Here is a 25,327-nt window from a genome sequence, read left to right as displayed (position 1 = left end):
CTTAAATACATATGAAAATGCTTGTATTGTTGAGAAATACATTTAGTCTGCAAATGTACAACTGAGGTGGGACATGTCCTGCAGCAGAGAATGAGATAGAAACAGAGACACCCTCATAAGGGATGACGTGACAGCCGGTGGAAAAGGTGTCATGGTTGGTGTATCAGTGACTGGCATAGGGAAAACTGTCGCGATATTATATTTGTCATGTTTGCCTCTCGGTCCATCCATCACTCAGTGTCCACCTGTCACAGTTTGAGGATGATGTCATCCACCCTCCTGTCTCTCGTCTGAGTGACAGTCATGAAAAGTTATCTGTCTGACTGTCTGTACATCTGGCTGACAACTCTGATGACTGATTCATGACATGCCTTTTCTTTTTGCAAGAGAGGAAACGTAAGCTCAATCTGCGGATTGGGATTTTAGGTTGAGCTTTAAAGGGGGAAGTTTTGGTCGTATTAAACCTAAAATGTATGGACGGACGGATTAATTAGCAAAGATTCATATTTTATAGTATATCATTTTTTTATCCATTAAATACCATTTTACTACATGTAAATGATCAACTTCATATAATAATGTAAAAAAAAGTATTATTATTATTTCAGCCCAACAATATGTTTCAAAACCAAAGAGGACAAATTAGCATCTTTACACATAAACAACATCTAAATAAAACTGCCGGTGTGTCATGATGTTGCTGTAGACATAAAAAGATGACCAACAGGATCATATCTAGCCTTCATGTCTCTGTACGTCTAGCTGTCTACAGAGTGGTGGCTTGGTTTCTGTGCATCTGTCCGTCCATCTGTCTTTAACTTATGAGGCTCAGTAACTGTCATAAAAGTGCATCTGCCTGCTGTCAACCTGCAGTACAGTCGATCTCAGTCTGTCAGTCTGTAGCCATTTGCACCAGAGGATATTATATGTGTCGATCTCTTCACTTCATTTGTACAGAAAAGTTAATAATATAGAAAAAGTGAGCAAAAAAGAAAAGCTATATCTTCAACTATCACCTTCACTGTACACTCCATTTGTGTTTTAATCTCTGCCAAAAAGCAAGAAACAACAGCATGTAAAACAAATCCTACATGCACTGTGTCCCAGTCCAAGCTCCCTGGAGTTCACATGAAGTTACCAACCGAAGTCCCTAATAGTTTTGGTGTACCCAAATTGCAGCCTGCCCATAAAATGTTCCACACACAAATTGCCTGCTCCATGACTCATTTTATACCATATAGGTGCCAAACACACAGGATGCAACAATGTTGACATGGAAACATAATAAACAGACAAACAGACCCTTATTCTTACAGAGCAAATGAAGAAAAGCCAGTGAGGAGAAGCTATTTTAGAAAGACAAGAAACAATTTCTAACCTGCAAAAATAACAATTTTAGGATATTTTAGTAGTATTTGAAATGTACTGTATGTTTTAGGCAGCCACACTTAGAAGTTAACAAAGGTTTCTGTTTGTAAAGAAAGATGCTGTAATAATCCCTAGGGCCTGTTAGTACTACTCACTGCTCAGTGCTGTTCAGTTGCTCTTCTTTCTCTGGTTTTAATTCTTTCTATAACGTCTCCCTCGTTGCATTTCCTTCTTCATTCCAACATGAGCAATATACAAAAATAAAAAACCTTCACTCACTTTGAACTTCTGGCAAAGGTTTTCAAAAACCTGCCTGTCTGCTGCCTATTTGTGCGCCTGTCTCTCTTTCTGTCCCTCTGTCTGTCTCTATGCTGCTATTCCTGACATGTTTCAGGTCCCAGGTCCAGCCAAACACGGGAGGAGGGCGGTAAACAAGGAAGACAGCCTGCTCTGTTACTGGGCCTGTTTCCTTACTGTACACACACACACACACACACACACACACACACACACACACACACACACACACACACACACACACACACACACACACACACACACACACGACTGTTTATGTCAAATTAGAAACATACAAAACATCAGTTTAATACAATTAATATTCTACAAGAAGCATAGGAAGACCCCAAAGTACAGTATTTGAATGACCACAAACTAGGTTCACTTCCATCTCAAACCAAATACCACACATCACTACTCTGCAAAATTATCCTATTTGATCACACCGCTACCTAGAATGTAACTTTTTTCTGGTGTGATAATAAAAGATGAACCTTTTTTAAAAAGAAGATTTCTTCATAGAAGAGCAGCAGGTCCGTGGCTGCTAAGTGACCCAAACGGTGGCCTTAGGACAGGTTCGACCTCTGGGTTGACAGCTGCCACCAGACCACAGGGCTATTAGTGGAGCAAAAGTAAGCCGACAAACACAAGGTGCTCTGCACACACACAACCACACACACACACAGTCCACATAAGAACTGCAGGAAAAATTTATAGGCAAAGGCAATCGTGCATGCCCATTAAACCCTAAACACCTAACACACAGCTGGACAAATACTGTGTCTTCACACAAATGCATACACAGACACACACACACACACAAACTGAGCAACTGCATAGAGCAACACTCGCAAATACCTTTTGGTAAAGAAAGCTTAGGAAGCCTCTCCTCACATTCCCCCTGAGCGTGTGCCTCAGCACGAACACACACCTCTAAGCCGCCTAATGCCACAGAACCTTTATAAGACACCCGTCTTTCGTTGAGTCCTAACGAGTGGATTCCAAATGTCGCTGGACTCTGTTAAAAATGGCGTCAGAAGACTTAGTCGAGCCCGACAAGCATTCAGACATCGACGCTTGACGATGAAACGTTTGTTTAACACCTGGACAAATAAGTCTGGATTCTTTAAATGATACCTGACGAGTGACAAGGATTCACTCGCTGAACTGCAGGATGTAAAAATAGGCCATTCTGTCACGACCTTACTGTACAGTGTTTTTCATGTACCATCACCATCACTGTACTGTATGTGATCACCTCACTGACTAATGTGACTGAATTTCCCCACAGTCATTATTAACTATCTCTGACAATTTAATAATTTTTTTGTAGACTGTAAACTGAATGCTGTCCAATACATGTAAAAGTGACACTGTGTTCCTGCACCAGGTTCCTCTATGCATCCAGACTGTCACGTCCAAGTGTAAGAGCAACTGCTGCAATTAGAGAAATGGATAAACTGGCCGAGGGTTTTTTCTGCTGAGTGCTGAGAACTCCACCGCCCATTCAATTAGGATCAAACTTGCAATCCTGGCGATTCCCACTGACCTTCTTTGCAACACAGCAATTACAATAACGGTTCTCTGGGGATGTTCATAAAAATGAAATGGTTTTTTTTCCAAAGCCATAAAAAAAATCCCACATACAAAAGTGGCTGCAGCACCACAGTAGCTGCCAAGTCCTAGCTCAACTGAAGGTGAGTGCAACCTACTATTTGTGCAATTTCTTCAGACTGGCAGCGGTAATCATGCATCTCATCATGACTGAGAGGAACCAGGGGACTCTGCAAAGCTGTCAGTTATCTTAAGTGGCCCTGCACTCTACATAGACATCTGGAAAAAACACAAAACGCTATTTTATGATGTTATAACTTAAAGACATTCAGTTTGCTCCACAGACTCTCCTGTAATGATGTGTTATTCTCTGTTGTCCACTCGTGCAACTTCCCTTCAACACTCTTTCCATTATTCATACAAATAAAGTGCTTTACAGAATATACAGTTAAACAGGTGGCAAACAATCTCATGTATGGACGAATAACAACACAACACTAGTAATGACTCAACTTTCTTTACTTCTGCAGATGTCACTGAGCGGCTTGTAATAAATAAATTAATTAATAATGACGTAAAGATTTGCACAGCAAGGTAGTTTACTATGGACAAAAAGTCAAATAGTATCAGCCCTGAAGAAATTTCAGTACAGGGTTCCAGATGTTGATCTTTCGAACTTCTTTTTCACACAAACCAAGATTTACTGAAAGAGATGAGGCATGATTTTATATACAATATACTGTATTTTCCACTATTTCTCAATTGCATTTATTATTTTACATATTCAAATAATTTTATCATTTTATGTTATTTTATTTAGTTTTAAATTTCACTTTAAAACTGAATTACTATCTCTTATGTTTGTTCAAATTTCAAATGTCCCGTACTCCTTACACAGAAGTAATAGCAAACCAGTGGATAGAGGTGGTTTGGGGTGTTTGTGGGACTTGGTCTTGGTGGTGTTTCAGGTTACAGCCCCCCTGGTGAGGGGGCAGCCAGTAGCAGGGTGACTGACGCCCCCTATTTCTGCAGCAGCTATTTAAAGGCCTAATTGACAGGCCTGGGGGGAGGAGGTGTGCAGGGTTGTCCAGAGTGAGGAGTAAAGGTGGCAGAGACCTGGACGTGTTGTGAGTGAGGAGGTGGGTCAATGTATTACAAATGACTGCATCCAGATATGGAATATGGATATGACAATCATCATTTGTTTTCAGTATATTGAATATATATAAAAAAAAAACTGCAAGGAAAGTGTCAGGTGTAAAAATTAGAGCTCATTCATTGAGCTCATTTAGTTGAAAATGAAACCTCTGAAGCTGTAATACAAGATGATCCAGCATGTGAGTCTTTGGATAACTGGAGACAACCCATTCATCAAATGTGTGTGTGTCTGTGTGTTTGTATTGAAACATACCATGTTCAGTGTCCACAGTTTCATCAGAGCGCTGGTTAAAGTTCTCATACGAGTCCCAGCGGATCAGAGGGTCCTGGGTGTTGTAATCCACCGAAACGCTCGGCCCATTCTCCAGGTGGCTCAAACCTGCCGAACACATCAAATGAACGATGGACAAGAAACAGTTTATACCTACAAAACTGACTTGTTATGATTTTCAATGCACCAGGCCTGATTAAGTTGAACATTGTGTTATAAAAATTGATTTTTATTCTGTGAAATACCTTTGATTTTTTCTGGTCCGTATGAGAAAACAAACTCCACTTTCCCGTACTCTGGAAACCTCTCATCTGCACAGAGATAAATTATAAAATCCTTGGTGATCCATTATGCAAATCATTTATAATAATTATCACAAAATTTGGAGAAATACTGTAAATTGTACAACAACTCTGGCTGATCTTTATCAGAATTTGATGATCTTTCATTCTTTTTTCTTCCATTTATATAACTGTACGTGAGCTGAGCTACATTCACCACCAGAGGACCCTGTTTGACATAAAACTGTTAGGAACAACGTGCAGTGTTGCAGCAGGATGATCTTCAGTGGTAAAAAAATGAAGCCAGTTAAAAAAAAGATGTATTTCTTAGATAAAATGTGTAACAACAGAAAACGGAGATCTGTTACCTTTGAAGGTTTCATCCAGCTCGTTCTTCCCGAAAACCACCCCGAGGTCGTGGATGGCACATGTGTGGAACTGCACCCTGAACACCACGTCCCTGGTCGGGTTCCTGTACCTCTTGTGGTAACATTTAAGCTACGGTGAACAGGAAACGTTAATAAGTGCGTGGTATAATAACATAACATTATAACATAATGTTTGTGTGAAAAGAAAAATAGATAGATAGAAATAGAAGGAATTAGATCGTTAAAGGAAAAAGGAAGGACTTGAGGCAGAAGGATGAAACAATGCAGGAGAAAAACAAGTCAGCAGTATCTAGATCAGATCAATTCATCTTACCAAGATGTCTCCCTTCAGAAGCAGGCCTGGTTCAATGGTGATGCAGATACTGGTGTTGCTGTCTCCTTGTACATTGCTGTGGTACAAAAAAAACAATTATACTGTATTATTTTCAGTTACTGTTTGCCTCATAGGGTTAGCTGTACCTTGGAACATAAACTACACTGAACTGGAATAAAAGTTTCCATACTATATTCCTGACGTATAGACTGGTTGCATTGCCTGGTAGATCTTCAGGAAAGGTCGGCAGCCTGCGAAGGAAAATAAACTGAAACATCCTCAAGAAAAAGAAAAGAAGAAGAAAAATGGACTCATTCCTTTACACTTGGACGAGGCCAATACTCACCTCCCTTGGATTCAAAGTTGGGGATTCCGTGCATGATGACATGATGCAGGAACAGAGGCTTGTTGTTGATTTTTATGTGTCCGGACAGAAGGCCATTGAAGTATTGCACATATCTGCAGAAACAGGAAAAAGCAGCAGTGAGTACAAAGGCAAAAAAAGGTTACTGTTACTCCTACATTTAAACCAAACTGCATTAGTTAGTAAAACGGATGTTGATGTACGTCACTGTTTTAAATGAACAAGACATGATGCAACTGCATGTTTTTTCAAAACTTTACATAACTTTAAATAATTTATGCAGATTTAGTTTGTGAAAATAAGGTGTCATGAATCACCGTGTTAGTATAAGCCAGAAGAATGAATACAAAACACTGTGCTTGTGAAGCCTGGAGCCGGGAGCTGTCGATTAGACCTTTAAAGGGAATAAAAAAGAATTGTTTTTCCACCTGGTGGTACTAAATTTAAGCACATCGTCGTCATTAAAACTGCACTTCATCCTTTTGGCAGAATCATTTGTGCTTTTCCAAATAAATTACAAGATATTTTGGGTTTAACGCTGATGTTTTGGCTTGACTGTAGTGCACTGACACACCAAATGTGCCCAGTAAATTTCATCGCAATCTAGCTATTACACTTCCCTATTACTACTTTACACACATGCATTTTTGCCTGTTGATGGAAATGCAAATTTGCAGCCAGAGACACCCTGTGCTGGAACTAATTGTTCAATAGACAGAAATTTCGACCTGATGTTGGTTTTAGACTAAAGGTCAGTGGGTTGGGTTAACACGAACATCACCATTAAATTCAGTGGAAACTGGGTTGATACTTACTGGAAGAGAAGTCCTAAACAACTCCTACCACTACCACTAAACATGTCAGATGGCCAGATTCAGTCCAGAGTGAATAAACCCTCAACCCGTCAGCTCCAACAGCACAGCCAGAAGTGAATTCTTCTCTGACTGTAAAACAGGCTGCATCCACTATGGGAAATGTCAGAGTGAATTTGTGTGTACAGAGGCCAGTTGGGGGTCTGTTGAGTTAGTGTGGTCTGGTTGTTAATGATAATAATGATGATGGTACCAAACATGACCTTGGCCGTGGGGTTGCCACATGCAGACACCCCCCTTGCTCTGCTGTCAGTGGCCAGATGGTTTAGTTTCCCTGAAATTCAATTAGACTGAGCTTGGATGCTGCAAACGCAGCGCTGAAAGGAAGGAGCGGGTAGCTACAGCACGTGTGTGATACAGTATGGGATGTAAGCATGTTCTGTCTTTTATCAAAAATTCATCCAACAGTCTTGAAAGGTAAACTTACTGTACAAAAGTACAATGTATGTTGTATATCCCTAATACTAGTGGTACTACTTAGAATTAAGACCCACTTTCTGTCACACAGAAAGAGTTAGTGATGGTTCCTTTCAAAAAGCTGTACTCGTTTAATAAATGACCATTTCTCATGTCTTATGTATCTATGTCTGATAAAGTAAAGCGAGTAGTGGAGTCCACAAGGCAGATCTTCTCTCTCAGTCTTTATGGGAGAATGTCTGATATTTATTTACACTTTATTCTTGGCTTGTGTTGTCTAAGCCACAACTAGCCTAGACTAGACTAGACTAGACTAGACTAATTTTGTCTCAGCTTTTATTATCTTTATGGCTGAAATCACACTGTCAGAAATTAAATATGGAGACCATTTTAACATCATTGATTCAAACAGTCTCCTTTTATTACCTATTCACGTCTTTCTTTATTCAATTCTTAACTTGACCGTGAAAACATGAAGGATGCCGCACAAGAAGAACCTGCTGCACATAACACCTTCAGCTCAAACTTTTACGAGCTTTCATAGCAGCAGATTGAGCTCATCTTTTTCTCTTGATGTTAATGTCACACATTCCAGACCATAATATTGCCAGACTCCAGGGCCAAAGATAATTATATCCGAAGCAGGAAATAGCAGCAGGGCAGAGGGCAAGCCTATAGACCTGTTAGAGAATGGCCGGCTGCCTAATTCACTAGCTGAAATGAAGTGGTGTTAGGTCCCCTGGTGTTTACTGTGTTCCTTCGATTATTCCCTGTAACCCTTTTCCTCCTCATCCTTTCAAAGAAGCTTAGATCTCTTGGCAGGTGAAGAAGAGAGACAGTGAGGGGTCAAGTCTTTAAGGAGTTGACTGTCTCATACTGCAAAGGGGACTAATAATATTGTATGAGTAGATTTATGACTTAAAGGAGGACGTCTAAAAACACAGTGCCTATTGAGTGAGTTGCATTCAAAATAAGATATTGTTTAAATACCTTTCAACCACTCTAGATTGGTTTGACCTGCACTGGTTTGGAATTTACTCTGCTGCTTTGCTCTCAGTTCAGGGAAAGGACATTATCTCAAAACACTTAAGGATAAAAGTGGAAAGGAACTGGAGGGAAATATGCTTTGAGATGCTTAAAAGAAAGGAATGTGCTGCCACCAAGCCCCACAGGCTCCCCAGAGACACCAGTGGAATCCCTCAGACAGACAAGAAAGATCGCCTTCCTCTGTACCATGACATTTCCACACAATTATCCTGATTAAAACTAAAGTGGTCCAATCATGGCTTAGAAATTTTAAGACTTGCATGACATGTTGTCAGTGGGGGTTACAAGAGCAAACGTTTAAAGATTGGATTTAAGTGTAATGTCTCCTGTAAGATAAACTGCACATAGCTGCAATATTATACTGGAAATGTTGGTGCCACAAAACCACACAGGTTTAACAGAATGACCACATTATTATGTAATATACACATCCACTGTGTAGTATTCCCTTGTTTTTCAATGTCTCACCCTGTGTTAAAATGAGTCAGCTTCACTGACCATTCAATCAAACACGTGAAGCTAATGTTAACTTTGACAACAAAATGAATCTGATGCGATCTGCTTATAAAAGTTATTATTTTAGAGAAGAAAATCTGTTATTTGATCAGAAATGAAAAGTGTCCTTTTGCTTCTTTGCCTATAATCAAGGACCTGTTGTTTAGAAACCACTTCATAATTCAGAGCTGTAAATCTGCCACCTAATTGTAGTGAACTGCATATCTGAAGTAACTCATAGGGCTTTACTTTATTGTATGGGTTCAGTCTTCGCAAACTTTGTAGACTTTGTCGGACACAAAAGCTCCAGCAAATGTCAGTAAACAGGAAATAAGGTTGTAACTAACCTTCTTTGTGATGGCTGACCCACAGGAAGTGCTTTGTCCTCGTAGAAGCGCCTCATAGCAAACCTGTCCAATGCCTGGTCAGCACTGCACAACACAAAATTAGACGGGCATTGTTACAATTCTTCATTGGACTCTCATTGTTGTTCCTTTAACTACATACATCACTGCACATTTTGCACCTTACAAAGTACCATCATCAACATGGTGTTTTAAAAAGCTGCTGGCTTCCTCCTATCCTCTTGGCTCTGTCCTACCTATTAACATCTGGATGCATTAAAGAATAATGACATTATTTAGAGTGTTTTCTTCTCACAGAGTCAGAATAATAACCCAGCCAGGACGGAGTGTTTTATCACATTAATCATATCAGTGTTTCATTTTTAATTCTACTCAGACCTTAACCCTAACTGTGATGGATTAGAGCTCCTGTCTTCACAAAACACTCTTTTTCAACACAAACAGTTATACTTGTCTTGTTTAAATTTAGTAGAGTCAGCTCCCTCGACCTGTTCGATACCTTGCTGATATGTTGCTATAGTGCATGTACGCAGCCACCACCACCCCTGTTCGACCTCGGTTCCCCTGTGACACAGAAGCAAAGAGAAAAAAAGAAATGTTTGTCGATAACATGATTTTCTTAAGAAGGCCGATTTTGAGAATAGTTCCCTGACAATAAAAGGTAATTAATCAATTGAATCTTTGATTCTGTGAATAGTTGTGTACCAGTCAATGCTGCTATACCTTGTTGTGTAGTACAACCACATTGTGCTGTTCTCCATTCAGCCACGTGTCGATGGCCTTGCACATGCTGCAGATTTTGTCCAACGCTGGGGCATGGTGGTCTGGCCAACCAAACTCCAGAACCTAAGGAGAATTATTCAGATGAAAAGGAGGTTTCATTTCTAAACTTTTCAGGGTTGTGTTTTTATTCTGGATCCTCTCAAGAGGATTTTCTTAAAGGGGATTTTAGATCTTAATAATAGATGTAAGTGGTTTAAATGATTGTTTATACCTTATGGTTTAACTTTGATAAGTCACTTCTCCACTCGCTTAGATTGAGCATCTGAAATCAGAAAGAGAACAAAATGATTGGGTCAAAGCACTTTGTAGTCTCTAGTGACAGTGGATAGAAGACGTACTGTATCCAAAATCAGAAAACGCATCATCTGATCTCATTACATTAAACGTTCAGAAACTTTAGAGACAACAGGAATCACCAAAAGAGTCAAATGTCCTGGATTCAGTGGGGGGGGGGTATCTCACCAGGTAGTTTTCGCCATGTTTGGACCTCAGCATCGATGTCACCTCCTTGAGGTTGGTGGCGTAGCTGTGCTCCTCTGCGCAGGCGGGGAAAGAGACAGAGATGATTCTCTCTGTGATGTAGACCAGGTCGACCTCATAACTCTCCTCCATGGCCTGAACCACACTCTGACTCCTGAATAGGTAGAGAAAGCGACGGGTGTTATCAGACAGGCTTTATATGCTAAAGCAGAGTGAACTGAAACAAGCTGGTGGGTTCTAAGTATTGCACTGATTTGTTGATTTGACAGAGGGCGTTTTCGACAGGTCCTCCAGCCCTCTAGATGTACTCCCCAACTCCAGACGACTGGATTGAGTGTACAGATCCTTTTAGGACAGAGCACAGTGGGGGCTCTGACCTTTTTACCTCTACAGTCAACCCACACTAGCTTACTATAAGAGTCACGGGCTTTAGTTTTGTTCACTCCAAACAGATTTCCAATTATATGTGATTAGCATCTTTATGAGTCTTTTTTTACAGCTGTTGTGAGGACGCTTCTACAACTGTTCGATTTCTCTCAGGGACTAACGACAGAGTTCATGGCAGCTGTCCACCCGATCAAATGTAAACTCCTGCAGCTCACTCTTATATTTCTTGGAAAAGAAAAGATTCCCAGTCCTTCACTGACTTGACATGGCCTCTGATGATATTATGCAATCAGCTTCACTGGCCAAACAGTAATCAGGTTTATTGGCCAATGAGCGTACAGTAAAGCTCTGCATGAGAAATAGCCACGCTTGACGAACAACAGACAAAGGAGAGTGGAATGAGAACTTAGGTTCCTAGAACAAGGCCAAATATCCAACACAAATAGTTTTTTGATGTTCATCGTAAAATACATTCAAGCTGTGGATTACAGTCTATTTTAAGAGACTTGTTAAAAGGAACTAGCAGAATTTCGCTTGGTTTGTGTCGCCACAATCATTTAGTAGCCTTAGGATAAATGTTTTTACTCTGTTCGTTCTGTGCGTTGTCTAATCAAATGCTGGAGGAAAAAATAACTCATCACCCAATCGATTCTCATTTATTCAACATCTACTACTATTTTTATCTAATGAAATAAGTGAGTACTTTATATAACATGATCGCATGACGATGCTGGGTCTTACCGTGACTGCTTTCGCCTTATCTCCACACTCTTGCAGGACCTTGTCGATCCCTGGAGAGTGCACGCACACACACACACACACACACACACACACACACATATACACACACACACATGCAAACAGTGGGGGAGAGAGAGGAAGGGAGAGAGAAAATGATTCATAAGCATACTCCATCTGGTTGTGATGATGATGATGTTATTGAATTATAATGTGACATAACCTATTAGGGAAAAGTCAAATAACAGAAGCAAAACTGAACGTGTTTAGGAGAAAAAGAAAAGTAAAATGAGGAAATGGGAGATAAACAGAAGATAAAAAGCAGGAGGAGAAGGAGAAGTATTCAGGAAGGACGAACAAGAATAACACAACAAAATATAGGTGCAGATAAAGAAAGACAAAGTGAAGCAGTACAGAGAAGCAGAAAACAACAGAGGAAGAAAAACGACGACTGTGATGAAGCAAAGAAGGAACGAAAAAGAAAAAGAAGAAGAATCCAATTGTGTCACAGGAGAAAGCCATCTGAGGTCATGTCAGAACTTCAGCACACTCTAATTACGCTGTACTGAATCAAGTTATTTACTGGGGAAACAGTGGAAGTCCAGTTGTTGCGCTGTGACAGGACTGCAGAGGGAAAATGTTCCTAAATGTGCTGTTGAGGAATCACTGCATAATAGATGCTAGAGTTGGCTCTTCCTCGTACTATCAGGGGAGAACTCGTCTGTGTGGCAGCTGCCATCAATAAGATGAAGTCCTCCAAAAAGATACAACAGCAGAATTTGTTTTCACAAACGTCCTCTGTGGCGTCGTTCCTTTTCCCCACAGTTTCATATAGAAACGTTCAGCTTTAGCCTTTAAATAGTTGAACAGAGATGTTTGCAACAAGGGTCTCTAATCATGGCACAAGGTTAAACACTCAGCCCAAAGCTCTCCATATTGCTACCGAGTGGCTTCTCACAGATGAAGCTAATCCCACCCCCAGGAGCCAAAAAGCGAAGCATAATTCTCTGTGATTTGACAGGAACCAGATGCTAGGCGGACCATGGGTGCTGGTGTTTGCAAAATGAAACAGGCTGTTCACATGGGGCTTCGGGGGTGTTAACGTCGGTACATTTCACATCGCAGGAACAATCTGTTGTTTTGCAGCAACATGGGTGCACGAACGCCCCGGGAAAGTCAGTGCAGCATGTAAAGTGGAGTTTACTATCTACCCATTTGAATGCACTTCAGACATGAAAACACTGTTTTCACAGTAAAAAAGTTGGAAATCCAAAAGAAATCCACAAATGTCACAACTGTCCTGTTCCTTTGTTACCATTAGTACAAATAGATAAAAAGGGAATTTGTTGAAAATGTCAAACAATAAAAAACAATACAATAAAAAAACAAGTATATAGTAAGAACATGTGAAACACTTGAAAGCTCCAGAGCAGCTACTAATGTAAGAACAAATTGCACATTTTGAGCAAGCGTTAATACAAAAAGACTTCCTGTGTGGGAGTGGCCTACCTTGCTGAACAGATGTCCAGTGCTCCACCTCCAGGATGAATGCAGGTGAGCAAAGCGCCTTCTAATAGAACTGCCCAGAGGCATGTTGCGGCACAGAAACTACCTCTATATATTTTCCTATGCTGATAAGTACTCGCTCACTTGCTGGTTTAGGATTAACAACAAGTATCAACCAGGTGATCACGACCTTAATCATCAAGTGCTACAAAGAGCAGTTTCCATTGAGTCCACACGCTTCTCCGCTCTATTGCCATTTGTGCCGAGCTTCATCAACAATTATGTAGCATATCATGAAGCATCTTCCCTCTCTTCCATCCATGTCAGCTGCCTTCTCCCTGTTTTCTCCTGCGTTCTCCCTACCGCCCACTTTGTGTTCTCTGGAACAGCTCCTCCTCTGCTTTCATTATCTTATTATTTCTGACTCTAACCCACCTCCCCACCCTGTTGTTATTCTCTTTTTTCCCCAAGCCATGTGTTTCCTTGCTGTAAAATTTGATGACTGATACCAAAGTGTAAAAAAATATGTAATGAAAACAATATTTTTGTTCTATGTTAATATTTGCCTGTTGTCTTAAGCAGTAAAATGATTAATCTATAGAACTGTTGAAATTGGATGAAGCCATTTTTTGCTTTGGATTCTTTGTTGCCCATCACATAAATTTGTCTCCTTGCCTGACAACATTATTTTTGATTTACAGTCCTCATCCACACCCACTTTCTGTTTCCCCAGAACAACAGGAAGAGTCCCCACGGTGGACTTGCACAAACCTGATGGAGGATTTTAAAATCGATATACATTATACAGTACAAGTATGTACCTTTCATCATCATCATTTTCATCTGAATACCTAAACCATTTGGAATTTTGTGGTTTTCTGCATTAATTTGTCATAAAAATGATCTGATCGTCATGTAAGTTAAGAGTTTTAACAAATATAATGTGCCTAAAGTATCAACACAAAATAAAATCTGATCTTTCATGTCTTTATTGAGAACAATCATAAAAACCTCACAGTGAGAGTGAAAAAATATGTGAACCCTTTAAATAATGACCTCAAAAAAGCTAATTGGAGTCAGGTGTTAGCATAAGTTAAGAAAATTAGTTTGGAGGTGTGGACTCGAGCTACTTCGACTGACAAAAAACACTCTGACTTGTTGAGTTTGCTCCCACAAGAAGAATACGCTTATGTGAGCCATGTCTCACCAATAGAAGCTTTCAAAGAATCTACGATCAAGAATTGTTGATTTACACAAAGCTGGAAAGGGTTATGTCAAAGAGAGATGTCACAGACTTTAGAAGTTCACCAGTCTACAGTTAGACAAACAATCTACAAATTGAGACACTTTGAGACTGTGGCTACTCTACCAAGAAGTGACCTTTAATTAAAGGTTCACATACTTTTTCCACTACCACTGTGAAGTTTTTTATGTTCTCAATAAAGACATAAAAAATCAAAATTATTTTGTGCTATTACTTTAGGCACATTATATTTGTAATGTCATCTTTTGACTTAGATGAAAACCAGATCATATTTTATGACAAATAATGCAGAAAACCATATAATTCCAAAAGGTTCACATACTGACATACTGCTTCTTGCCACATACATATATATATATATATACATATCTACTGGCACTTATTCCCTTCTGTCTACACACCGTGCACCCACACATGAACACAGACATCTGAGATAATGATTTCTTATTCCAGTATTAAGACAGACAGCCGATGATGCCAAAATAACACTACAAGACAACTAATGATTCTGTAGAAAGCCAAAATATGTGGATTTCACCAATTAGCCTAACACATGAATTCTATTAAATGTTATGATGACAAATACATTTTTTTTATGTGAAATGTCTGGTTACATGTATGTAGAGTGTTTACTCCCAAACACCAATGTGTCATTGTCAAAATTGTTTGTGACAACTTTTCTATAATTATAGTAATAAAACAGACCACGGTCAAGACAATTTAGTAGCCTCTGTCCTGGTATTTTTAGTGTTAGCAGTTTACATGTCACGCCCCCATTTCCCATAAACCCCGTTGGTGGTTGTTGAATAAGAGGATACTGATACATAATGATAATTACACACATATCAACAGTAAGATGGAATTGATGCTGTTTTAGGGCCTTGACAGTAGTTAGCTTTTTAAAGACCAGTATTTCTTTAAATGTTACACATCTTCTGCTCAGTGTTGGTCTTTTCCTCTGGTCTCCATCAACCTGCTTGTCTCCCTTTCATTTAATGTCAGCTCTACCCAAACTCATCCTGTAGACTTTCATGGGCCTTTTTATTTGTGTGAACTCACAGAGTGAATTAATCTTAACTCAAACTCGTGTACACGCACCGATCTGTGTTTATAATCTGACTTCGAGTCACCGCTGAATTTTCTGCAGCCGATCTAAACATGCAGGCGGCGACTGACGCAAACACTGACTCATTATCATGACTCACAAAAGAGAGACGAGAAAAAAACAAAACACAAAGAAAACAGAGATGTAAGGCATCAGAGCTGCTTTTATCTTTTGAATAAATGGAGCTTCTGGTTTCAGGAAAAGGAAAAAGAAGACACTCGGAGATGCTTATAATCTAAAAACCTTTTAACAACCTAACATAGTTTCGCTGTTGTGACTGCTGGCTTGAATAAACAGTTTTCTTTTTGCACCAGTAGTGGTTGTCAGCTCTCTTACTGTATATTTTTTGGAATGCTGCCTTTTTGGAAACCCACTGCCTGTGCCCACACCCTTCATGCTTTAGCAATGTCAAGCTAAACACGGCTGCTTTGTCTCGGGCCAGGCCTTGGCACCACTTTCTGGCACATATTCATATTTATATTCCATTTGTTGAGGCAGATTTTCTGACTTTGTTGGGTTCGCACAAAATAGACACAGACGGGAGAAAACATTATAGTGACTCAGTCCGACACCTGGTTGTGTGGAATCAGGATTGGACTAATTAGAAGACTGTAAAATTATATATATATATATATATATATATATATATATATATATATATATATATATATATATATATATATCCTAGAATTATACAATTGCACTGCAATGAATTTAAATTTAAACGTAACTTAGTAATTTCTCATAAAATAACACTGACAATTTAAATATTCTGTAATGTAAAGATGTCTTAGAGATGTATACGATGAGTAGTGGCAACTAAAAAGCACAATCAGTGGCTCTGACTTGTCAACTGTTGTGTTGCTGCCACCTTCTGCAGATTGCAGGAACATGCAGACATAAATTTTGGGGTCAGAGCTCAAACAGCTTTAATTATTACTTACATTTGACTAAGTAATTACAAATTAAATACTAGAGAAGCCTATAATTACTCTATAGATTGTACAAACAGGATGGGGTGTAAGTAATGCAGTAATAATAGGTGATGGTCATCTCTAACTAGAACTAACGGGCTTAGTTAAAACCATTAAAAACATCCCAACCTAAAGTACACACGTTTCCACATACAGTACTTTACACTTTGAACTTCAGAATTGTTACTCCAACATGTTGTTGCAATAACAATAACAGCATTTGTGAATGAACAGCTTTTTTAAAGCATGTCTCCGTGGCACTAATACTCATAAACATGTGCTACTTACCGGCGTATCTACATGCTTTAATGGCAGCTGAGGAGTGGGAGGCTGGAGAGAGAAGCGAGAGTCAGTAGGTTAGTCATTGTTTCTTTCACGCAGAGGAAGAAACAACACGGTAAGCAAATGGATGGGAAAGAGAAACAGAGACAAGAGGGAGAGACTATTTCCTTTATAGAGCTCTCTCTCTCTTGCTCGCTCCGTCTGGCTGATGGTGATACAGCAGAGACTCAGAGTCATTATATTAACCTTGAGGAAAACACTTGGTCTTCTTTTGTCTCTTTGATCTATGCACACTTTCTCTGTCACACACACACACACACACACACACACACACACACACACACACACACACACACACACACACACACACCTGAAGAGTATTTTCTTGATGCATCTTGCAGTGCTTGGACATTTAAAAGAAAAAGCTGTATTCATATATTAAATGAGGCTGGGAGAAAAAGGGAGCTCATGGAGAGACATGTGGAAGAGAGCAGCAGACAATTAAAAATAAAATTAATGTTTCTTAATCTTAAAATTATATTAATGCTCAATGACGGAGAATATGTGAGAAAGCAGATGAAAACATGTGACACACACACACAGACACACACAAACGGACAGTGATCCATGTGTTAAGGAAAATCTCTTAACAAAGTTAAGTACAGCGTCTTAGCCTGATGTGAGCTCTATAAACAAAACCGGGGACTGTTTAACAAGCTGCAGCAGTCATTTAAAAGGCAAGTGTCCAATGTAAATAAGTGAAAAGCAGTTACTGCAGCTTGGAATGTTCCTAATTTGGTCACAATATCGGTGGTTAATCTCAAAAATATGAACCAGGACTAACTGAGCCACTTTCTTATTTAACTTTTAGGAATATTGACCAGTAATCGGGAGAACGATCAAATTGCTATTCCTGCTGGCCTTCCAATGACGACCTACAATTTGCTGAGCATGCAGTCTTTATGCAAGTGGATGAAAACTCCCATTTCCAGCTCATTAAAGTGAAAACGACTCAAGCCTCAGTGTCGCAGTGCATAAATCACTTCTGCAGGAAAGGAAAATTAGCACTTTGGCTGCAGCGCAGTATCTGTGCTCTTCTACTGACTGCAGCTATTTAAACAGCATCTTGAACGTCTCAGACCAAATAAGCGACTTAAGATTCTGTTTTCTTAGTTGTTGTTTCCCAGACGTGCGATCTAAAGTGCTGCGCGTTGAGTACGCATTCAACTCTTGCAATTCTTAGTTGGGCACGGTTTCCATCTCAGTGCTCTGGGTGTGTTGGATTTACACCCGTCTAAATACAAATAAAAGTTACACATTTAACTGTGATTAAAAAAAGTGTTCGTGCAGCAACTCATATTAGAAGTGAGTGTTTCTGTAATGTGACTGAAGGAGGCAAAGATCTTCTGCAGTATTTCAATGCCAGTTATCAATTAGCCAGTCACATTTTGATATTTTTTATAACCTCCAAGAAATTGCGTCTGCTTAACCCGTGTGTATGAAAACAAAAACAAACAAAGCTGTTTGACAGAACAAGTAGCCATTGTTGGCGACTCTTGTCTGAGTCGTACAGATGACCTTTTTCCTTTGAATTAAATAGAGAGGAAGCTCTTACGGTTATAGCTTCTGACCTTTGACCCCACAATGCTCCCTGACACAATTCCAGGAAAGCTCACAACATTATGAAGGGCATCTTAGAGGTCAATGAGCTCTTTAAACATTTCCTTTATAGTTTTATTTGCGTACAAATTCACACATATATCGCACAAACACAGACACCCGCAGCGACGTGACACTCACCAGCTCATAGTTGGTAGTTGTTTGACATGATGTGGTGACCTGTAAAAGAAGAAACACAGATTGGAGGAGTGAAGAAATGCACTGGGAGCTCCTTAGGTTATAACTGATCTGACTTTTAGATTAAACAGATACAAAAGAAAACAGACAGAGAAAGAAACAGAGTGGGGAATAATTTAGCAAAATGACTGAGAGATCTTTTCATCGCCAAAGTACTTTAGGACAGTGTTTTAAAAACACTACTGTAAGAACTGCATTTATTTTTGTCGAAACAGGGAGGGAGAGACATCTCTGAATGTTTCCTCCTGAATGCCTGAGTATTCCCCAAATTGCTCTCAACAGTACAGAAATAACCGGGAAGCCCTTGTGACTGTTCTTCGGTGTGGGAAACATATCATATGCTTCCTGTAAAAGCCATAAAACAAAAATAAAATTGAACATTTAATTACAGCGAGCACCACACTACTGCTTTATAATCCATGTGCCTCATCAAGCAACTTTCACTCATTCAGGTAACGAATCAGGCTAAAAATTAAACAACAAATCCAACAGCATCATTTAAGTACAGCAACAACAACTTGAAAATAGGATCTGTTTAGTTTATTTTACTTCTTTTACAAACCACATCTCTTCTCACAATATCCATCTATTATCCTAATCGCTTGTCCTCTTAAGCTCTCAGCTGTCATCACGGGGTACACAGGACAGATTCTATCACAGGGCGGACATATTCATATTCACACTTATGGGCATTTTCTAGTCCCCAGATAACCCCAACATGCATGTCTTTGGACTGTGGGAGGAAGCCAGACTCCCCGGAGAAAACCAACACAGACACAGGGAGAACATGTAAACTCCACACAGAAAGGCACGTGACCGACCTGTGGATCCCAACACCGGCCCGGTGGACTCGCTGTGAGGCACAGGGCAAACCTCCGCACAATACAGCCTCATAATGAAACTATAAAGTAGGTTTGTCTTCTGAAACAGCATCCTGCCCTTGCATTGTAGTGTATGATATGTTTTTCTTTCTCAGTAAAACAACAGTAGACTTTCCAACAAATGCGGCCTGGTGGCAGACCAGTACTATAAACTGCAAAGTCCGGGGCCAGCACCCGTGGTCAAACCTCCCAGCAACAGTATCACTTGTTCCCTAATTATACTATAGCCTCAAAATTAGTGTGGTATTGGTTTCATGATGTTGCAGTGCTACATGTAGCGTCTTTAAATAGCAAGGCTGGCATCACAGGCCCCCTAGGATCCTAAAACAGTGTGCTCATGGTATCCATGACATGCAAGTGTGGTTCCTAATAGTCTGTATTACCCTGTGCACTACAAAACACTGATTGCGATGTATAAACATACCCTTTGGCAAATCCAGTGATTTCCAACTGGTTGTATTTACTTTGGTGTGTACACATAAACATGCATGTGGGACAATGCACACGTGCATTTTCAGAGAAATGCATGCAGCACCGAGTGACCCAAGTGTTGTGAGGTGATGGATGTTTACGAGCGGTGAAATGAGAGCGCACACTATCAGTAGACAACAGATGCAGGCAAAGGAAGGAAGCAGCTGTAATTAGTTTGCTCTGAGAAAACAAAAGACTCTCGCGCTTTGTAATGCTATCATCAAGTATATCAGAATACAGTAGCTGGATAACATCGCAGCAGAACAGATCCCACCCAGTGCAGGCTGACATGCATTGTGATGGCATCAGTCAGTGCTGATGTAGTTACAGTGGCAGGAAAAAGTATGTGAACCTTGGTGGTTTTCTGCATTAATTTGTCATAAAATGTGATCTGATCTTTATCTAAGTCAAGAGTATTAACAAATATAATGTGCCTAAAGTGATAACACCAAACAAATTCAGATTTTTCATTTCTTTATTGAAAGCTCCAAGCTGGCTAGGTCCTAATGCAGCAAAGCAGGCCCAAATCATGATGTTTCCTCCATCACACTTTGCAACTGGGAGTGCACTTCTTATGATGATGTGCTATGATATGCTTCTTACACTAGATGTAGTATTGTGTTCTTTCCAAATAGTTCAATATAGTTTCATCAGTCCACAAAACATTTTGCAAATACTGCTGTGGAGTGTCAATGTGCTCTTTGGCAAACCTCAGGGTACAGCAATGTTCTTTTTAGTAAGCAGCAGCTTCCTTTGTGGTGTCCTGCCATAGACACCCAGCTAGTTCATCGTTTTCCCTGCTGTAGACTCATGAACACAGATGTTAGCTAGTTCCAATGATGCCTCCAAATCTTAAGCTGTTACTCAGGGTTGCTTCTTGGGGTTATTTTAGACTGGCCGCCCTCTTCTTGGTAGTGTAGCCACAGTCCCAAAGTGTCTCTATTGTAGATTGTTACAGATTATAACCCTTTTCAACTTGTAAATCAACAAGTCTCGATCATAGATCCTCTGAAAGCTCCTTTTGTGCGAGGCATGGCTAAGTGTATTCTTCTTATGTGTAGCAAACTCTGTGGTTACAGTGATTTTTGTCAGTCGTAGTAGCTCTAGTTCACACCTAGCTTTTTTGAGGTCATTATTCAAAGGGTTCACATACTTCTTCCACTCACACTGTGAGGTTTTCATGGTTGTTCTCAATAAAGACATGAAAGAATTTATGAATTGAATTTATTTTGTGATATTAATTCAGGCACAATATATGTATTAATACTCTTCACTTAGATGAAGATCAGATCATATTTTATGACAAATTAGTGTGAAATAACAAGAAATTCCCAAGGTTTAACATACTCAAAATATACAGAAATATGGTTTACTTAAAATCAGCCAATAGGTGATAGTAAATGTCATTTAATATATAATAATACTGAATTTATAAGCCATAAATTTACAAGCAATCAGTAAAAGATTTCCCTCAAGGCAGAGTGCAGGAAAAACTGATGATTGATGACTGATGGGTTAATATCTAGAATTCAATAAAACTTACTTTTGAAAGGTATTGAAAGGAATACGTGCAGCAACAATCTTTAGCTTGTCATTTTGAATCTCTAGTTTAAAGTAAGGTGAATGAGGTAATGGAAGCTGCTGCAGGTGCTACAGAGATTCAGGTGAAAAGAAAGAAAACAAAATGCAGTATCTAGTGCACACATGAGCATGATTGTTCATGAATCTACACTCAGTTACCAGTTTATTAGGTACATCTGGCTAAAATTAATGCAGTCTCATTGTCTTGTATCTTTAGCAAAGCAGTTAATACCAACCTACTCAAGGCCAACATAAGATAAAGCTGCTAGTGCCAGCAGCAAGAGACGAGTCAGCTCATGCTTGCTCTTTTCTGTGTCTACACTGACTGGAGCCATTGCTGACGTTCATATATCAGTGTTGGCGGTCCCAGTGGCCCCAGGGCCTTGTAGCTTGAGCATCTGCTTTTATTTACAGCTGACAGGAGGTGCTGTTCTGTGCACTGTACTGAAGCAAATGCCTGCAAATGTCCTGATGATGACTCCCTCCAGTATTGATCCAAAGGTCAGAAGGGTACAGTGGTGACTTTGAGTTTCACTGGCTGTTGTACTTACATCCACAGAAACCAGACTATTCCCCAGATAGGAATCACAAATGATTCTGTGCAAGATTTGTGAATAAAAAACAAAGTAATATATTGCTAACAAATATTGCTTTTCTATAGCAGCATTAGCGAAGCTGAGGATATGAGAATGGACAGACAGAGCAGCAGACAGAGAGAAAACACAGACACTGACTTCATAATCACACAATCTTACATTCCTTCAAACACCATGTCTCAGCGTCACTTAAAATCCTCACCGCATCACTGTGCAACAAAGCGAGAGAACAACAGCTACTCCGACCTCATCCATATATGGTGAGTGCAGCTGGAAGCCAGACTAACACAAGGTTCATGTGGTTTTTACCAGCTCAGACGGATAAAAGAGTAAGTATCTCTGAGAGGTCCTGCCACATGCTTCAGTACACTAACACCTAAACGTCCACAGACAGTGTTGGACCACCATCTGTAGGCTACCACCTCAAAAACTGTTAACGATCCAGTTCAGATGACCTCGATCCTTCAGTTTTTAGGGACAGCTAACTAATAAAAGATTAATGTTGACAACATTTTGTCGAGCTTCCTTTATTTTACCTCTAAATTTCCCCACTCACTCACTAACAAACTGAAAAAAAAAAAAACTCAGCTATGAGAAAAACGACTCATAGTTGTTTAAGGCTTTTAAAACAGGGACCTTATAATCTCATTGAGTCACGAGGGGTGTCTGAAAAGCCACTGAACTAGAACAAGGAGCCAAGCGAACCACCGGGGGGGCATCTGCAATCTTGACCCAGCCGAGAGGCCTCATTAGGGGGCAAATGGAGGTGAGCTGAGGCTTGACATTGTTGAATTACCTGCACCAAAGGTCAAATATCTCCGATGAGTCTTGACAGTTTCACGGAGCCGCCCTCCTCTTATTTGCTATCCCTTCTCCTCACACTGAGAGTGTGGATCAGCGGGAGCTTTAATGACTACAGCAAAGTTTCTGCTCATGTACTCGAGTGGGTTTATATGGAAATGAAGAGTGCAGCACGACTCTCGAGCCTGGTCCACTAAGTTAAATAATTGCTCAGCCAGGACAGTGATGAACTTTTCCCTTCAGCTTGAAACACTTCAAACAGGCTGGAACAAGCATCTTCTGATAACCAAGGAAGAATACGGCCAGCTTTGCATTCTTTGTTTGCACTTTGTCAAACAAGCAGCTCGTTTTCAGGGCACTTACTGTTTTAGATGTGTGCTTTCTGATGTAAAACAGAGATATCAATTCTCCTATTACTGTAGATTAAATATATTTTTGATCAACTATTTTAAAAATCTAGTATGAGCAGTTGAATTTTCTTTACTTTTGGATCCTTGCCATTCCATAACTGCAATGTTTCCCTTTGCCCTTTTACCCTTTTACCTCAGCAATAATCACTCTGATCTTAGTTCATCTACCTCAGACTAGCTGATGGGACAAAGCATGTGTTTGGCACTGTGCATAAATCATCTTACTGGCTCCAATAAATAAGCCTGCCATTGGTCGAACCACACTGAAAATTCCTCAAGCACTCCTCCTGCCCACACAACAGCCACTGCCGCGCTGATGGCAGTTTGCCTGAGAAAGTAAATTCTTCACTTTCCAAACGGGGTCCAAATAAGGACTGAAGCTCAAACGGCTCCTTTGGAGGGATTTATACATCGACTAGGTTTCTGTTTTACTTGGAGGGCAAATAAATCTTTTGAGCGTGTCGGTGAAGAGCATGTGCCTTTTCTGCTTTAACATTTTGACATAATATCACAGTATTTAAAGTGCCATGTTTGACTAGGTGGAAGTGCGTCTCTGCCAAGACTGTGTTAGCAGTGTTGAGTGGTCCCATCAATGGTTAATATCTGATGAAGAATTTAAACAGTCTAGTAAAATAATGGCAAATTAAATGACTTATGCAGAATGTCGCCTAGAGGCAATGATTCAGACTTGTGATTGATTAACTTTTAAAAAAGACAGTCAGTCTGTAAACATGTTGATGAAGGTCTGAGTTAACAACACGGTGAAACATGCCTTTCAGTCCAACAGCTTTTTAAAAGGCTGTTGCACCCAAATAGGACGGAACAGGGCTGGTATATACACAGAAGATGTAAATAACTGTTTTTGTATAGTTGAGCGTACCGCCCACCAAGAGTTTCCACTGGTGTCCGTCAGCACCCAGTAGTGCAACGCAAACAGGGTCGTCCCACAGCATGAAACAAAAAACAAGACCACGGCGGGATGAGAAGCATCCTTTGAAGCTCCTCGAGTGCTTTTTTGGTGACGTGAAATCTACCAAGCAACAAGTTCTTAGTGTTATGAGAAATTCGCCATCTAAATCTTGTGGATTATACATGAGAACAAAATCACTACCACATGGTTAACACACCATAAATAAGCATAAAAATTGACCGATGGGTAGAAGCGTTCACTTCCACTCTAAATGGTTCAGACAAAGTATACCACAACATGAGATTCATCACAGTAAATTGCCTTCTTATTTCAAATATTTTTATTGCCAGTGAGCTCATATTTGCATCCAACAAAGGCACCAACATTATTTCACCTCAAAACCAACACGGCAATGTTGGGTTTGAGGCTCAAAGGAACTTCAAGTGGACGCGCAAGCGGCCAGGGACCATGGATCACTGAAGAAGCAGTTATTTGATCATGGTCAAGCCACAGCAAGTGGTAAGCGGGCTCTGGCTTGGCTGCTTCACCCCTTGTGGAGTTACAACCAAATCACTGTGTGCTACAGACGACAAAATACCCCATTAAACAAGGAAATGATGAATATCAGATGTGCAATTGTGGCTCACTTTGGATACAGGTTGAAAACCTCCAATTCTGAAAAGCCCACTTGTAGTTTTATTCAAGAGGGGTATGACCGCGTATCATAAATGTTAGGTCATTCAATGATGGGAAAGGTTTAACATTTGGCACAGATTTAAAACCAAAACTCACCTGATTTGCAAGATCTTTGGTTTCCACTAGCGGGAAACAACTTGCAATTAAAATGTTTGCAATTTCATAGCACTTGAAAGGCTGGGCTTCTATGGAAGTTGAAAACAAGCGTGTTTTTTATCATTACTGGATGAAGCCAGTGTTGGATGTTGGCGATGGGTTTATAATTTCCTGTTTAATTAGGGGTGACTGCAGGATGCTTTCTCTCATTTCACCACTAATAGCACAGTGAAGTGAGAATAAAGAAACAACGCCAAGCCAAAATCAATGGTGTACACACACAAAAGTGCAATAAAATGTAGGCTTCCTAAAACACAA

General features: G+C 39.9%; 1 protein-coding gene across 11 annotated transcripts in view; it reads right to left on the bottom strand.

Annotated features, from left to right (window-relative positions):
• tns1a (tensin 1a) overlaps positions 1-25,327 on the bottom strand; it is a 72,606-nt gene that overhangs the window by 19,158 nt on the left and 28,121 nt on the right. For 7 of the 11 annotated variants that reach the window (XM_026361612.1, XM_026361610.1, XM_026361608.1 and 4 more), the window contains 14 exons: positions 18,511-18,549; positions 16,717-16,758; positions 11,583-11,632; positions 10,437-10,608; positions 10,186-10,236; positions 9,915-10,037; positions 9,691-9,755; positions 9,174-9,257; positions 5,978-6,090; positions 5,822-5,882; positions 5,632-5,707; positions 5,298-5,427; positions 4,894-4,959; positions 4,631-4,756 (listed from right to left, as the gene is read on the bottom strand). In XM_026361612.1, the coding sequence (XP_026217397.1) occupies positions 4,631-4,756; positions 4,894-4,959; positions 5,298-5,427; positions 5,632-5,707; positions 5,822-5,882; positions 5,978-6,090; positions 9,174-9,257; positions 9,691-9,755; positions 9,915-10,037; positions 10,186-10,236; positions 10,437-10,608; positions 11,583-11,632; positions 16,717-16,758; positions 18,511-18,549 (1,198 nt within the window). Of the gene's footprint in view, positions 1-4,630; positions 4,757-4,893; positions 4,960-5,297; positions 5,428-5,631; positions 5,708-5,821; positions 5,883-5,977; positions 6,091-9,173; positions 9,258-9,690; positions 9,756-9,914; positions 10,038-10,185; positions 10,237-10,436; positions 10,609-11,582; positions 11,633-13,088; positions 13,714-16,716; positions 16,759-18,510; positions 18,550-25,327 lie in introns of those variants that run through there. The other 4 variants (XM_026361611.1, XM_026361615.1, XM_026361620.1 and 1 more) reach the window with 2 other exon arrangements.

This window comes from Anabas testudineus, chromosome 2 (assembly GCF_900324465.2).
Source record: "Anabas testudineus chromosome 2, fAnaTes1.2, whole genome shotgun sequence".
Classification (NCBI taxonomy): Eukaryota; Metazoa; Chordata; class Actinopteri; order Anabantiformes; family Anabantidae; genus Anabas; species Anabas testudineus.
The sequence above is the reverse complement of the archived record's forward strand: the minus strand, read 5'-3'. Positions and strand labels throughout refer to the sequence as shown.